Genomic DNA, 16,178 nt, shown 5'->3' with positions numbered 1-16,178 from the left:
GAGCAGAAACAGTAACTTAGGTGAAAAAAGTATACCAATTTCTGTCCGTTATACTGTAAAGACATAAAACCTAAATATTGCATACTCTGGGGGAAGCGCGGTGGATTGTCGTTTACATCAGTCAGTGTGATGTTCACGGTGGTGGTTCCTGATAATCCGCCCATCTGGCCTCCCATGTCCTTAGCTTGGATGACCACTTGGTATTGTTCCCTGTTTTCACGGTCCATATTTAGCAAAGCAGTTTTAATAATGCCTGAAAATTAAAAAGGAGAAATTCACTAGTAATGTATTGACTTTGATGAAAATTCATATTAAAAAAAACCCAGAGCCTAAAGAACAAAACAGTCTCTGTGTAATGAATAAACTTTGCCCAGTACAAACATTTACTGCTATGAGATGACACATTATATTACAGACTTGTCATATCATATCTCAGGCTGCTGCCTGTGTGATAGACACAATATTAGTGGCATTCCCAGAAAGATTTTCTATTTGTGAGCAGTGTTACTTTACATAACTATTTACCCCCTTTCCGTTCCATGCTGAAGTCCCTCACTGAATTGGAAAAAGTCTTATTGTTCATTCTAATGTGCTCCATCTCTTCTCCCCTGTTCTGTCAATATTTGTATTTTGATAAGCATGGCCAAAAGAAAAAAAAAAAGCAAACTTCAACAGACATCATTAAAGAGGCAACACAGCAACATTAAACAAAAGAAGAGAAATTAATTAGGAAAATTGTGAGCATCCAAGCATACCCAAGTATATATATTTCTATTTATACATTGATTGAAACAAATTTGCTAAGTACTTCCTTTGTCAAAGGCACAAGTATCAGTTATAATCCCAATACCTATTAAAATTCAATCATTTAGATTTACAGCGAAGCAAAGTATTTGAGTTCTTACTTGGTCTCTTAAGGCTCAAAACTGACTGTTTGGTAGGCAAAAGGGGAAAAATCCTAACACTGAAATCCATGGCAAAATTCAGAGCAACTTCAACACAGACTTATTTCTCTCTAGCAGTTTTGTCATTGATTTCCATGACAATAAGATCAAGGCTGTGGTTTACCTCGCTTCCCCTCCTTCGCCATACAACCTTCTTGCTAAAGGACCGTTACTGCTGAACTCTCGGCTACCTTATCCTTCCTATATCTCTGAACAGAAGAACATATAACATATTGCCCGGCTCAGAATGAGGGCATCAGTGCAAAAATGTGTTTTCCTGTAGTATCCTAATACCTTTATGCTTGAAAAGAAGGTTAACCCATGGCTTCCTCTCAGTTCAGAGAGTGTCAGGCCCTTTTGATTCAAAACTAATGTGGTTAGGATCCAAAAGCTGTTTTGGCTGTTTTTTAAAGCATCTCAAGACTGAAGAAAGCCTTGTACTGCCTATGCTTTGGGGTCTTTGCGCATCACCTCAAAAAGCAGATTTTGTCTTGCATGACGTTCTGAGAGTTTAACTTAGTAAATGCTCAGACTATTGTTTGTGCAAACACTAGGCTTTGGGGAGCAAGGGTGTCTTTCCAGCAAAAGATACTTTCTCTGAGTTTCACATAGTGTTTGTTTTGGTTGACAGTTCACCTCCCAACTTGACACATGTTGATGAAAATAAAGAAATAAAAACTTTGTAAAGATTTCCAAAACAGGTTAATCTTTCCTGTAAGCATTGTAAGATAAGCTTAGGTGTACCTTTGGACAAAAAAAGCACCTTTTGTAGCCTCGCTTCAGACCATCATTGAGGCATTTCTCTTCATATTTCATTTTTGGAGACTTACAGCTTCAAAAAGAATAGGATTTTATTCTGAATCACGGAGTCTGCTCTTCCTTTCTCCAAAAAGCTCCCTTTCATCTTGGCTCTCCCTCTTTTCAGAGCATGCACCTTTTTTCAACTCAGAGGTTCCTCTCTGAGACACCTACTGTCTCCCTCCTTTTCCTTGCCTGAATCTTTCAGATTTGATTAGGATGCACTGCTAAAACCTGATTATTTTTCTGAGATATTGCATTTTTTTTCTGTAAGGACACTGAAGAGAACAAATTTCACTCACTTCCAGCAACCAATTATAATGGATATTTCCATTTAAATAGTTTCTCAAGGTCATTTGTTTCTTCTAGGAGAAATTCGTTACAAATTTTAGAAAGATACTGAAGACTATATGTGCAATGAGATTGTCCAATGATAGAGCAGTTTCTTTCAGTCAACAAGAATTCATATGTTTTACATGCATAGGTTCCAAAGCTGTCTTATTCAGCCCACAAGAAATTCTAGTCACTGTATATAACTTAAACATCTTCCAGAAACAGAACTCTGAGTTTTGGGATTCTATTTGTGAAGTTCTAATGTAGAGCAACAGCCAATTTTACCTCTTATATCATTATTCTTAATTAGGATTTCTTTCATAAAATTAGCTTTAAAGTGATATGTTGCAGATGTACAGAAATTATAATTACTTTAAACAAGTTTTAAAGCAGCAGAAGGAGAAAAAAAATGAAGAAACCCTCAGTCTTAATTTAGCCATTATGAAGATCCATGAGGATGAAGCATTTTCTTTCACACCCACCTGTTTCTCCACTTCTTCTAAGAGCCAGCCTATTTGGTTTAATTTAAGCATCTACAGCAGTCTCTGTACCCACTCTTTGTTGAAAATGATTGAAAACTGGTTCACATCTAGTTCTAATTTCATTTATTAGACTTTGCTGGTAAGATTAAAATAACGTAGGTGTCATGTTTACAGATGTATCGCTCTATTAAGTTTGTCAGATCTTGCACTGAGTAAGATGTAATCTCTTTGAAGTTTTTGTCTAATATGGCCTAGCTTGGCTTAGCATGTCATTTTAAATTACAGACATTGTCAGAGAATGACAGATAAGGTCTCCTGACCTGTCTCAGATTCGACAGAGAAATACGGTTGTCCCTGGAGAATGCTGTAGACAACTTTAGCACTGTTCCCATAAGTAGGATCATCAGCATCAGTTGCAGTGACTTGTACAACAAAGGTGCCTGCAATGATAAATTAAAGAAAATAAAAATCCTTTTTTTTTCCCATTAACAACATAGTTTTTGATGTAGTTGTTTGTACTATCTAGCCAGTTGGACTTTCTTTAATGATCTGAATCTGGGCATGGATAGGTCTTTATTTTTGCAGCATTAAAGCAATTTAAATATCATAACTAATGTTCCTATTACTGCTTGTTTGTTTGAAGCTTGTATAGAAAGAGTTTGATTGAAATATATGGAGAATACTGCCATAGAAGTACAAGAATTGAGAGCACTAGAAAGGCAATCCTAGTCTTCTTAAAATTCACATCTCTTTATGCCTAAGCTCTAGAGAGCAGTTGAGTGAAAATCATCTTTTCCATCAAGGGGAACATCTGAGTTGGTTATTTGGGATATGAGATTCTATGGATGTAAACCTAGTGTTTTCTTTGGGAACGATGAACTGGAATAAAATAACCCTTTCTGTGCACTCTGTCTTTCCTCCCCTCCCCTGGAGGCAGACAGACCAGGGACTCGGTATACTTCTGCAGCTGATTCCTTTGGAAATGCAACCCAGTTATAGGCTGTGTTTGCATTCACTTATTTATTTTTGTGTGAGGGGAATACTTTTCCAAGGGCATGCAACCAGTAGCTGGTGAACCATTACAGTTGTATGATCAGGGAACAGGATGGAGGCTCCATATAAAAGGTTCATCCCTTTGCTATGAGCAGGTGGGGTACCTGAGGGCATGAGCACCCTAACCCAGGGGTGAGAATGCCGCTAAAAATGCTCTTCTTCCCTAGTGAAAGAAACTGCACAAGGTTTCAGAGCAACATCTAAACTTGAAAACAGGGTGATCGATCTTCCTTGTATTTAAAAATATTTATAAATAGGCACCAAGGTCTCCTGTCTGTTCTGATAATATAACTGTGTATAAAAGGCAGTCTCTAAATTATAGCTAGGATAATCTCACAAACATCACAGGTTGGATGTTTATTACAAATAACTGGACATCATAGGCCTGTAAAATGTCTCTTAAAATGTATCAGGAATGTCTATTTGTGATATTCTTGTAGATCTACTTTGAACACTACTAAGGATCAGGGCAGTGTGACAGTATGGAATACATACAAGAAAAGTGTGTGCTTTTTAAAAGGATATTTTTAGACAAAATAAGCATAGTTCAGGTTCAATTCAAATCTGTCACAACAATTTAGATAAACTCTTATTCTATTTAAGTTTCTCTGCTCCTAAAGGACATAGATGCAGTAACAAAATGATAGTTTGCTTCTTCTGAGTCCGTTAAAGTACACAGCTATTGATTAGATATAGAGATTCTTTATTATATTTCCTATGAAGAACTGAGAAAACCCCTCGCCCCAGATACTGAAAGGATTCAAAATTTGAATCTATATCAAGAATAAAATTTTGCAAATTTACTCATTCTTGTAAAAGTTTAAACTAAAATTTACCATCTGAACAAGTTTAGCCCTGAGGTATTTGACACAGGAATGTAAATCTGAATTTTTAATGTGCCTTTCTAGGAAAAGAAATAATGTTGAATCCCAGGCAAAGTGTTAAAAAACACGAAAAATGAACTCAGGCTTTGGGATTTAAAATGGATTTGTGAACAAAGTATTCACTTCACATATTAAACAGCAAATATTAGGAATATTAAGTTCTATCTTCACCAGATGAGGTTCCATCCATGTGACAAGTCCATGAATGAGAGGAGAGAGTATGCCCCACAGTCTTTATTTTCATATTACTTGAGCTTTATTTTAATCTCTTTCTTGATTGTGATTAATTAATGGTTCTCTCCCTGGATATTATTTCAGATTAGAAACGTGCTTCTTGCGGTTCAAGCATCCATCTCTCTCTGACAAAGAAATCAAAATGACCCCCTAAGAACCAGAGATAAAGAATCAAAATTCGTCAGTTTCTCTGAAAAAGATTCAATCTTAAAATCATATCTGAAGGACATTATTTTCTTTTGTTTTGCTGATCAATTCATATAGGTTGATACATTTTAAATCAAAGGGAAGTTTTTAACTGACATCAATAGATTTTGGGGCTTATTTTTTGCTTTAAAAAAAAAAAAAAGAGCAACAAAGGTCAAAGGAATTTAATAGCATATCTCCGAATTGGTGATGGGTTGATTTGTGTGATAGCTGTCTCTCTTGAAGGGTGTATACCTCCTTCTACACTTGCCTTCTTCCACTTTTTTTTACCATCCTGAACTAAACAAGTGTTGCTCAATAGATTTGGGGGTGTGGAAACAGTTAGGTGACTATGACTTAACATATTATTACACTGATGCTAAATCATGATACCAGGGCACGTTAAGCTCTTTACAAGTGTCACGTAATGTGGCTTAGCTCAACTCTTTCACTGTGAACTACGTTAGATTGTATTAACTTGCATTTGTTGTAAGACAACACAGGGAGTGGGTGTCACCCAGCTGACACCTCTGATTTCAGCAAACCATTGTCACTGTCCTCCTGGATTTAGATTTTTTAAGTGGCTGAAGTGCTGTTACTCAAAATTCGAACAGCAGGTGTCTGTATTCAGTGCCTATAAACTCTGGGTCCTTAAATAACCCTGCAGAAAGAATCCAGACCAGACATTGAAATGAACTATTAGTTAGCACCTACCAACATCTGACATTTCGGGAATGCTGGCATTGTAAATGTCCTTTGTAAACATTGGCTCATTGTCATTGATGTCATGGATCTTAATGATGAATTCAGATTCTGGTTCCACTGGTCTTCCAGTCCTTCTGTTTATAGCCTGGGCACGAAGTATGTATACAGGCTTTTCTTCCCTGTCCAGTCTCTTTGTGGCCTGGATGTCACCAGTGTTTTCATTGATAATGAAGAGGTCTCCTGCTCCATCTCCGGAAAGGATGTACTTAAGTGATCCATCTCCTTTATCCTGATCTGAATGCAGCTGGTGGTGAAATGAGAATAAAAAAAAAAGGGAAAACAAATAATTGGGACACAATTCTAGCTACTTTATCTGTTACCATGATACATGTCTTACTGTTATTAATACTGAGGCAAAAGGCTGCACGCTGCTTTTGGAAATTAGATGATACCACAGAAGGAACAGTGAATTGGTAGAGCTGTGCCTTGATGTCAGAGCTGAAATGGTTTGCAACATTATAAGAAATTGTCTGGGGAAAACCACGAACTAAAGCTGCAGATCAGCTTCCCAGGCTAGGCATACATCAGTTGGATCTAAATGCTAGTGACTTAGGTGGAATTCTAGGAATATATAGGATACTGAAATCCTACAGCTGGAAAAGGACTGCATTCAGAATGAGAAAGGGGCCAGGCTAGTTACTTCTTGAGTTTAAATTCAGGTTGCTCTGCTGTTACTCCCGCTGGACATGATGTAGCATACTGCACAATGCTTAACAGTAAGAAATGAAATACATACAGAAATAACAGCAAAATACATGCATTCACAGATGTGGCAAACTAAGAGCTGAGGTAGGCAGCCGTAATAGACCATTCCAGGATTGGCAATAAAGAGTTCAGTTGCCTTTTCCAAAGGGAAATGGACCAAACTGGAACATGATGGGGGCAGGGGAAAGAAAAGAAGGATGATAGTTAGCATACAAAGCATGAGCTGCCCAAACCATCATCTTTTTTCCCAGGGGAATTCTACATCTCTGTTGAAATGCTGCATGCCACACGCAGCAGGTACAACTCTCATTAAATCCTACTCTGATGGCTGTTCCTTTGTTAAGGGTCTATCTATGCACGTTGATCTTAAAGTTAAGGCTAATCAACTACATTTTATTCTATTGTTACATTAGACAAAATAAAGAAAATATGAAACATGAAAATGACTTTTAAAGTCAGGGTATAGGTGATGAAATTCATGGGGAAAAAAACCTATTAGGTTGGAGATTTCCACAAATGCTTGATTCATATAAAAGACGTATGTTTATGAGTCAGGAGAGCTGGACATTCTGGACCAGCTCTTTACTTTGTCTGTCTGTATACAAAAGTAGGAAAGCAAAGCCTAGCTGACTGTTGCAGTAGAGTACTTAGTGTTCCTGCATAGGATGCCCTGTAGAAGAGACAGATTTTTAAGTTGGAAGAATAAGGAATATTATTGTCTTCCCGTAGACTTTACAAAGCATGGCTATGCCTTTACTATTCTGGAAGGGCAGCCTCTGGCAGGACCATAAGCACAACGTTTGGACCTCCTCCAACCTTCTGCCCAGATCAGTGCTATGCTGGCAGCCTGCTGACAACCCACTTGGCAGCATACTGCCCTGCCACATGTGCTCCTGCCTGTGCTCCCTACAGAAAGCATTCTCTAGGCAACGAGTTTATCTTTAAGGGCAAGACTCTTTGTCTCTACACAAAACAAAAGTGTCCAGCAATACAAAATATCAGAACTGTAGTACAGTTAATCGTTAGCAGACATGCTGAGGCACTATTTCTTCATTTTCTCCTTCAGGGACAATTTAATGTAATTTTGCACAGTACCCTTTCTCTTGATAGTATGAATACCAACAACCAGTTTATATGCAACGTTTTTCATCACCAGATTTCAAAACCCTTTACAAGAATGGTCAATTTGCTCTGTTTTACAGATAACAAAGCATAGAGACTAGCACCTCCCAGAAGGCTAGTGCAGGAGCCTGGAATAGCATTCAGCTCTCCTGAGTCCTGCTCAATCGGCCAGTCCGCTCAGCCACAGGACCTAGAGGAATTATATGATTTGCTGAATATAAGCTAAGCCTCTGAAGAATATCTGTTAGACCTGCTTGTTCAGAAGTCGGACTGGAAGTCTGCTGAGGGAAATAATTCAATAGGATCTTTGAGTCTAATTTTCTCAAAGGCGATTTGCAAAGGAAAAGGCAGCTATAGACTTGAAAAGAATGCTGTTTTTAAAAATATGTATTTTTTTCTGATTCTGTTTCACATTTGAAATTTAATGTTTCTTTGCCTTGATAACTTCTTTAACATTCTCCGCACCATATTACTAGGAAAACAGCAGCCATCTGTAGCAGCCTGTCACTAATAGTGAATAGAATAATGTTATCATGAAACTTATTACAGGCTGAACTCCCAAACTCATTTTCATCATCATTTTAATTAGGCCTTCTTTCATCCAACAAGGTAGTAAAAAAGGTCAAGCTACAAAAGGTGTTGGCACTACTGGGAATTGTACTCCACAGTATTCTTTACATAGCCTAGACAAGCTTAAGACAAAGAGATAGCAAACTTAGGTCTGAGTTTTCAAGTCATTAGTTTATGAAATTTCCTCTCCTCCCCCACAACTAATCCTGTTGTATAAGATGGAGTATGACTTTGTGTATCGGGACAACACCTATCTCAATGTAATGACTCATTAATGTTGACCTCATCTTTGTCAAAGGTTCAATGTCCAGCCCTTTAGCAAAAGCACCAACTTTAAAAAATAAACAAGATCCTTTTCAATTTTAATACCGTCAGTTTTACAGCTTTCCTAAGATATGAAGGAACAAACTAAATGCCCAGTTGGCAGGGTAGTAAGTGGGTTATTTACTATAAAACTGAGAGGTGGGAGGAGTCCACCATGCAATAGCATATTATAACAGAGCTAAGACTGGGTGAGTGCCAGCTCTTCAAACGGACAACCGACATTACAACGTGTCACCATGCTCAACCTGATTCACAAAGATTGTAAAAAGCTGTGGTTACAATCTGCTTGATTTCAGTAAACTAGGATAGTTCTCTAACTGCCAAACATTACGGTTTTGTGGGATATGCCAAAATCATAACATCAACATCAACTGAGCCAAAATAGCTTTGATTTTGTTCCCTACTTTTCAGGCAAAATGCTGGTTTTGTATGTTAGAAAAAGCAACCAACTCTCTAGAGTTCTTATAGATGATAAATTTGTAACATTCATCTGTGAGGAAAATATCTGAAAAAATGATTTATTATTTTAGATTAGGTTATCTATCCTTGATGGTTTGTTTGGTAGAGAAGGTTTATCCGTGCAAAAACAATGTTTTATTTTTTGTTAAGGGCCAGGTTATCCTGGAAGGAATATATTGTCTGTGTGACCTATATGAAGAGGGAAATTGCTATTCTAACCATATAAAAAATAAGAATAATGTTTAAAGGAAAAAAAAAAAAAGATGAAAGTTTAGGCCAAAAGAAGGAGGCACTTAAAAAATGAGAGATGCACTTACAAATACCTTTGGCAGTTTTGTATATAAAACTTAATGAAGTACTTACTCCAGGTTATGAAGATAAAATGAGTAGTAATAACAACCCCCCTTCCTTTTAAGCTGAAGTTATTTTTCAATGCCCAGACACCTCACTTGAAAACAAAGTTTGTTCTGATGAGATTTGCATATTGAATATACTGCAGCATGCTTGTTACAGGGCTGATCCCCATGTCCATGCAAGATATTATAGCTCCACTCTGTGTGCAGATTTCATTGAAGTTAAGACAAAAAGCAGTAACTGAAGATCAGCTCCTTTAGAGGCAGAGTTACATATGCCTCTGACTTCGTTACAAGAGTTTGGATATTTTATTCTCCTTCACTCTCAGCCAAACTGTAAGATACTGGCTATCTTTTCTTTTCTTCCTCCACTTTCACCTATTTAAAAGCTGTTACTGAACACCTTCAGCTCCTAGAGGAGTTAAGGGGACCTGAGGATTGTTTGCACTCCCAGAAAGTAGATTATGTGCATGTTTTACCAGAGATAATTTCATTCTAATTATATTAACCTCCTCCAAAATTTCCATTGTAAGTGGGAATCAATTAGTAATAGGATCTTTTGTTCCAATATGTGCTCCTATCATTCCACTTGAACAGCCATCTTTTCTGAACCTGCTATTGAGGCCCAGACACGATGACCTGATGTTGCAATGGCAAGGGTATGTTTCCACTCTGCCAGCAAGCCATGCATGCAGCAGCACTGAGGCCTGTTCCAGACTTCTGTGGGGCTGCCCTGAGGAGCTGAAGTGGGTTCAGTAAGGATGCTTTCTACGGTGCCCTTAGGATGGAAAATGAGTTCACATGCTATTTGGCTCCTCAAGTGGTAACCCATGTTGCAAAAGAGTGTCCCTTATCCTCTGCAAGAAAGTCTGCTGTAGGCCACATAAATGGGCCATGGCAGATAGTCATGGGCTAGAATAAAAAGTCTTGGCATACAGTGCTCATCTCAGGTAGGCTGTATCACATCATTATCATTTCTTAAGGCAATACTTTTTCACCAAAGGTTTTTAGGGCTCCACTGACAGCAAGATTTTTTATTTCCTCAGGAACTCTGTGTTACTCAATGGCATTCATTTCAGAGGGTGACTGAATTGAGTAATACCCAAAAGGTAAGCAAAATTGTGTAGAAGTAAGTCTATATTGCTGTAATAAAAAGCAAACGCCTCAACAATTGCATTGTATTAATATTACGATAAATTAATTCACTCAGAATTTAATCTGGATACTTTGTGAAATCATCCATTAATCACTGGCTAAGGCTGAGGAGGAACGACACATTAAAGGTTTTACTACGCCCTAGGCATACTTTTACTCATTTTACTTTAATACCACTGTTAAGTTAACCATCTGGTTTACCTCTAATGATTCACAGTTAGAAGAAACTATCCTGTCTTTCTCACTCTTCTTGCCCCAGAATGTCCCAGCTCAAAATATTCTAATATTTGGTATCTGAGGACAGGTTCCTTAGTAAAGGCTTCATTGCTCCAGTAAGAAACAGGGATTTTTAAATGTGCTTGCACGACTATAGCATGAAGTATCTGTATTTGACTTTCTGCTTCTTATCGAATTTATAACTGTTTTAGAATTTTTTCAAACTAGCCACAATCTGAAATATGGTCTTACTGCAAAATATTACTGGCAATATTATTCTAAGGCCTAAAGAGTAGTGGCAATGATATATGTTACGAATGCCAGAAAGGAAAACATAAGTGAAAATTTTGGTCAAAGTATTTGTGCTGTAAGCATTTTTTCTGAATGACTATATTTACAGCATTGGTATTCATCTTGAACAGACAGTATTTCTTAACTTGAAACAAAACTCCAGGAAAATTTTACTGGAGTTAAAAAAATTAGATTGGACACATGTTGAACGAATAGAAATTTAGAACAGAAGTTACTTCAGCAAAGTATGTGGGAAGAGTTTAAGGGAGTCTCATGCTTTTTTGTAATGAGACTATAAACTGAAATAGCATGAAAACATCAGTTCAAATTAGCATTAAGTTGTAAAATTCAGTATTGTCTGTCTTTGATATTCTAAAGCTGCACTCTAAAATGTCAGCAATACTTAAAAATGAAGCAGTATTTTGTTTTCAAGTCTTTCTGGTTATTTAACCAGTCCCTGCCCCTACCTCAGTGTGTGTGTTGGGTGGGGGGGATGTGTGTGTGTCTGTGTGTTTGAAATTAGTATTGCTAACTCTCTGAAACATATAAAGTATTTCAGTCTTAGCTGCAGGAGCTCTCAGGATAGGAACCTCCCCACTTCACCTTAAAATTATAAATAATTCTGTGTCTCTATGAGGCCCTATTTTTTTCCATCTTTAATCTGTTTATTATAGTCCCATTGCTCCCACTCTGGTCTTCCTTCTAGCTCTGCCTCTGCTCCTTCTGCATTTCTAGCAGTACTTTCTCTTCTAGGCCTTGGGTAGCAGAGGGAGTGACAGCGCTACACCTTCTTCATCCCCTTTTCTGATCCAATGCTGCAAAGTGGGGAGCAAAAAGGAGACAGGCAGCAAAGAGAGTCAACCAGCCTTTTCCTCCAAAGGAAAAGCCTAACTCAGCACAACTTGCCAGGACTTGCTGTTCTGTCCTCTCTGATCTTCTTGCAAAAATTACTTCTCTACCCTCCTTAACTCTCCTGTCTCCCAAAGCAACAAAAAGAGAGGAGAGGGGCTAATTGGCTGCTCTTCTGAAAAATGAAAGAAAGCCAGTAAGGGGTCAATTTTCCCTTTAATAATCAGCCCAGCAGTCAAGCATCTGGCAGGACACTGTGGCTCAGGGAGCCGGGGCGGGGGAGTGTCAGTATCTATGGGGGCTTCCAGGGGGCTGGGCCAGGCCCCCACCCCGAGGGAGCAGGGGAAAGTTGAAATTGCAGGCTATGGATATTCTCTACAATGGTATAACATCCCTCCTCTACCTCATTCTACAACACCGATTTAAACAGCATAGTTGATCTCATTTATAAAGTGGCTTTAAGTTATGGAAGACAGCTGGAAATTGCAGTTTAGTGCTTGCTAATGTCACTCTGCTAGTTGCCATGCCTGGGAATTCTGTGGGTGAGATGGTTTCCCATCCATCCATCCTACAGACCAAGCTCTGTTTCCTATTGAGAACATAACTCCCTGCTCATTGAATTTCAGAGCAGTTACTGAACCTCTGGAAAGATCAAAGTCAATTGACCTTGGGTTGTATACACTGAACCATCAACCTATAATTATCCAGAAATAAGCTGCCCGCTGTGTCTTATTGTTTGCTTGTATTTGTAAGAGGAACTTGCTATTCTGGGGCTGCTGTGGTTGCGTTTTTATCTCCTAACACAGTAATGAAATAAAGATCAACTACTGAAATAGTAAGTAGGAGTTAGTAGGTAGCTAACAAACAGAATCATTGGCTTACTCTTGGCACTATTCATAGCACATGATTTCATTGGAAATTGAATAGATCCAAACAACAGAGACCTGTCTAGTAATGTACTAATTCAACCACATGTATTGCTTGAGGTTACGCTGTACAGGGCTACAGCATTCAGAAAAACTAAAGCTCAAAATGAGACTGCAAACACTATAATATTGCATACAGTTTCTGTTTCAGAATCATAACCACCTTGCATTCTTCTCTGTCTCTCCCAGCACTCTGTATCCTAATAGCATCAACCAGCCTCTTCAATTAATATCATAATCAGCACCATTAATATCATTAAATCATCAGCACCAAAGTTTTAACTCCACTTTGAAATCCGGGGTCAAAAGGAAAAAGGCATTTTTGGTTTATAGATAATAAGCACTTATGTATATTTTGCTGAAGTTTAAATATAGACTTACTTACTTGCTTCTTATTGTGCAAAAACATACCCCCCAAAACACTACGCATGCATGTCATAAACATACGCATGCATGTCATAAACATACACATGCACTATGTTATGTATCATCAGGGCAAATACTTATACAAATAATTCATTTCAAGACATAAAAGATCCTTTCTTCCAAAAAGATACTCCAGAAGGTCCATAGGAAGATCCATTATCAATCGATATGATGATGCTTTATTTCCTATGGATGTGTGCACCATGTTCCTGTGATATCCATTGTACTAACCTCCATTTCCTTTCATGGTCTACATAACATCTCTTTCTGACTCATCCCCAAGACAAAACCTCTTACTCTTCCTATATAAGTTAGCCCACTGCACAATATTTTATACTTTCAGCTCCTGCCTGTAACCTCAAAACCTCTTGACTGAAAAATGCTAAGCTCCTTCTCATGTCCCCTAAATGTTGGCTAGAGAAGAGACAGAATGGGTTGTGGTTGGTGGTGGACTGAGCACTCTGCTGACCAAACAGTCAAGGCACAATGCAGTTTTCTTTGCCTTGCACAGTTGCTTTTTTTCCAAATTCTGTATGAAATTAATAGATTTGACACTTCCATTCCTCTATAAAATTTAATTGAATTCCATCAGAGAAGGCTGATGGACAGAGATAGAGGTCAGAGCACTGAGGCTGGTTATCTGGTTAAGATCAGATATCTAGAAGGCTATTTCAAGATTTGGGTACTTACCCTTAGGGAACAACTATTTCAAAAATTTAGCCCTAGATTTCTGGTAAAAATAGAAGAATGGATGCTACGAAAGAATTTGGAAGAGAATGGGACAAAGATGATACAGTGATTCCAAATTTTCTTAGGAGAAAATAGCATTTAGAGAAACCACACGACGTGATTCCTTTCCACTCCTATGTAAAACAATTTGAAATTTATATGAAGATTTGTACTTAATAGACTCAAAAGAGCTGGGGGAGCAGAATTTTGAAGCAAGTTCAAGCACTGTCATCTTCTATAAAATAGAATAAATATTAACAAACTGAAAGAGAAATACAAACAGACACAAGCTTATCAGAAAACATGATGATTCCAGATGTATGTCTGTCGGAAATAATGCTTCCACACAAGGTCTTTTGGTAAACTGCTATGACAGGTGCTTAAAATAGGTACCCACTTTTCTACATCTCTTTACCTACCCAAGATTTGTTGTCCTAAGTAATCATCAATCTTGATTGTTCATCACTTTCTTGACTTGACAGATGTTAGTTTTACAGAATACTTGAATTATTTTACTATAGTAAGTAAACCTGAATATGGCTGAGTGTGACTATAGCAGTGAGATTGCCACATGCAACAGGTGTCTATGGGAAAAAAAAATCATAGAACCACATAGTATGATCACAGAAAGGCAATGACCCTGTTTAGTCTAAAAATTGTCCTCCTGGGAGCAAAATACCTGGAAGGAATTCCTGAGCATCTGAGTTTGTGAATGCAGATTTAACTTCCACCATGCTTATTGAAGAAAAAGGTACAACAGGTACACTATTCTGAGAGAAATCATTGTTCTGATTATTAGAAAAAGACTTGTTTCCCAGATTAAATTTGTTCTTTGCAACTTTAGACTTGTTTGTTCTCGCATCAGCATTGTTCTTCTGCTTTAAGGACTACCTCCTCTTGCACGTATTCACTCTTCCTTACCCAACCCTTTTAGATAATAATTATGTATGCTCTCGTCATTTTCTTTTTGCTAGGCTCTCTGCCTATATCCAGTCTTCTTTTGTAAAATAGGCACTTTTAAGTCCTTGGATGAAATCCTGTTTACAATCCTAGTCTTTCATTTTCAAGACAAGCGGATTCCAAATAGAGCAAGTGAAGGAAAGCCGAGCTATGAAGGGCTGATATTCCTAGTTAATCCTTCTCTGTAATTGCTCCATTTCAATTGACCTTCCTTCTGTATGCATGCACATAGGATTCCGTTTGGGGTCTTTGAACAGAGATATTAACATTTTCCTGTTTCTGATAGAAATGAGTGGATGCATTTGCCATTTCCATTGCCATACGGAACTAGCTTATTCCTATCATCCCATGACTGACAAAAAGACTCATTTCTTTCTCCTTTGCTTGCTATCATCAATGTGTAGTGGATTTTTTAAAATAATTTATATTTTATGAACCTTGCCTTTTTTCCTTTCTATTACTTCCATACCTAAGATCATCCTTTTCCTCTTGCAAAATATTCCGACCAGCAATAAAGAATAAGATACATTTAAAAAAAAAGGTGAAATTAGACATGCAAATATTAAATCTGTAATAAACTAAAGAAATAGAGCACTGAGGAACTACTGAGGTTATATGAGAATTCTGCATTTTGGAAGGTTAGTTTGTTTGGAGCTATTGTAAAATACATTATGTCTTATTTATGTCATATTTGCTTTTTATTTTTGTCTGTAAGTGGTTATGTGACAAATCGAGAAATACTTTAAACTCTAAATCATTCAGATGTGGAATTAGTATAATAATAGATAATGGTCTGTGATTTTATGCAGATGGTTCATATCTGCAAGCTGCTTTGTTTAGGGAAACCATATCACCCTTGGCTGCATGGAATCAGGCAGATTCAGGCTGAAAAACTCAGTAAAACTGAAATTAAAAAAATGCTGTAGAGGATTCAAGGATCCGATACTTGGAATATCAAAATACATCTCAAATATTTTATTAAGACAACCGCTTCAGAGTGTAGTGGGCAAAGGACAAAACATTAATGCCAGAAGCTAAGGGGCACCTTTAGCCTAAGTGTTAATTCTTAGCTCTAACCCTGAGGTTTTTACAAAAGAAATATATGCCATGAGATTCCAGGAGAAAAATGCTAAGATTACACACAGTGCAAATGGAGGAAAAAGCTAAATGTCAGATAGAAGTGTTCAGTAACAGCAGTATCATCTGCAAGAAGATTGTCCCAATTGCAAGAACTACAGGAGGAATGAAAAACACCTACAAAAAAAAAAACACCTGGATGTTGCAATCTTTCTGTTTCTTGAGAGTATCAAAATATCATTGATATTTCTCATTCATTTTCAAAAGCAGCAATGCCAACCCATTCCCTGAAAATGAATGACACTGAGAGAAGCTAAAAACAGTTTTGTCCTGCTGA

At 37.6% G+C, this 16,178-nt stretch overlaps 1 protein-coding gene across 1 annotated transcript in view; it reads right to left on the bottom strand.

Annotated features, from left to right (window-relative positions):
• Window positions 1-16,178, bottom strand: part of LOC104140628 (cadherin-6) — a 106,806-nt gene that overhangs the window by 23,237 nt on the left and 67,391 nt on the right. Inside the window, exons 3-5 of the mRNA XM_068931509.1 lie at window positions 5,629-5,923; window positions 2,878-2,997; window positions 86-253 (exon numbers count right to left, since the gene is read on the bottom strand). Coding sequence (XP_068787610.1) covers window positions 86-253; window positions 2,878-2,997; window positions 5,629-5,923 — 583 coding nt within the window. The remainder of the gene's footprint in view (window positions 1-85; window positions 254-2,877; window positions 2,998-5,628; window positions 5,924-16,178) is intronic.

Source organism: Struthio camelus, chromosome 2 (assembly GCF_040807025.1).
Source record: "Struthio camelus isolate bStrCam1 chromosome 2, bStrCam1.hap1, whole genome shotgun sequence".
Taxonomy (NCBI): domain Eukaryota; kingdom Metazoa; phylum Chordata; class Aves; order Struthioniformes; family Struthionidae; genus Struthio; species Struthio camelus.
The sequence above is the reverse complement of the archived record's forward strand: the minus strand, read 5'-3'. Positions and strand labels throughout refer to the sequence as shown.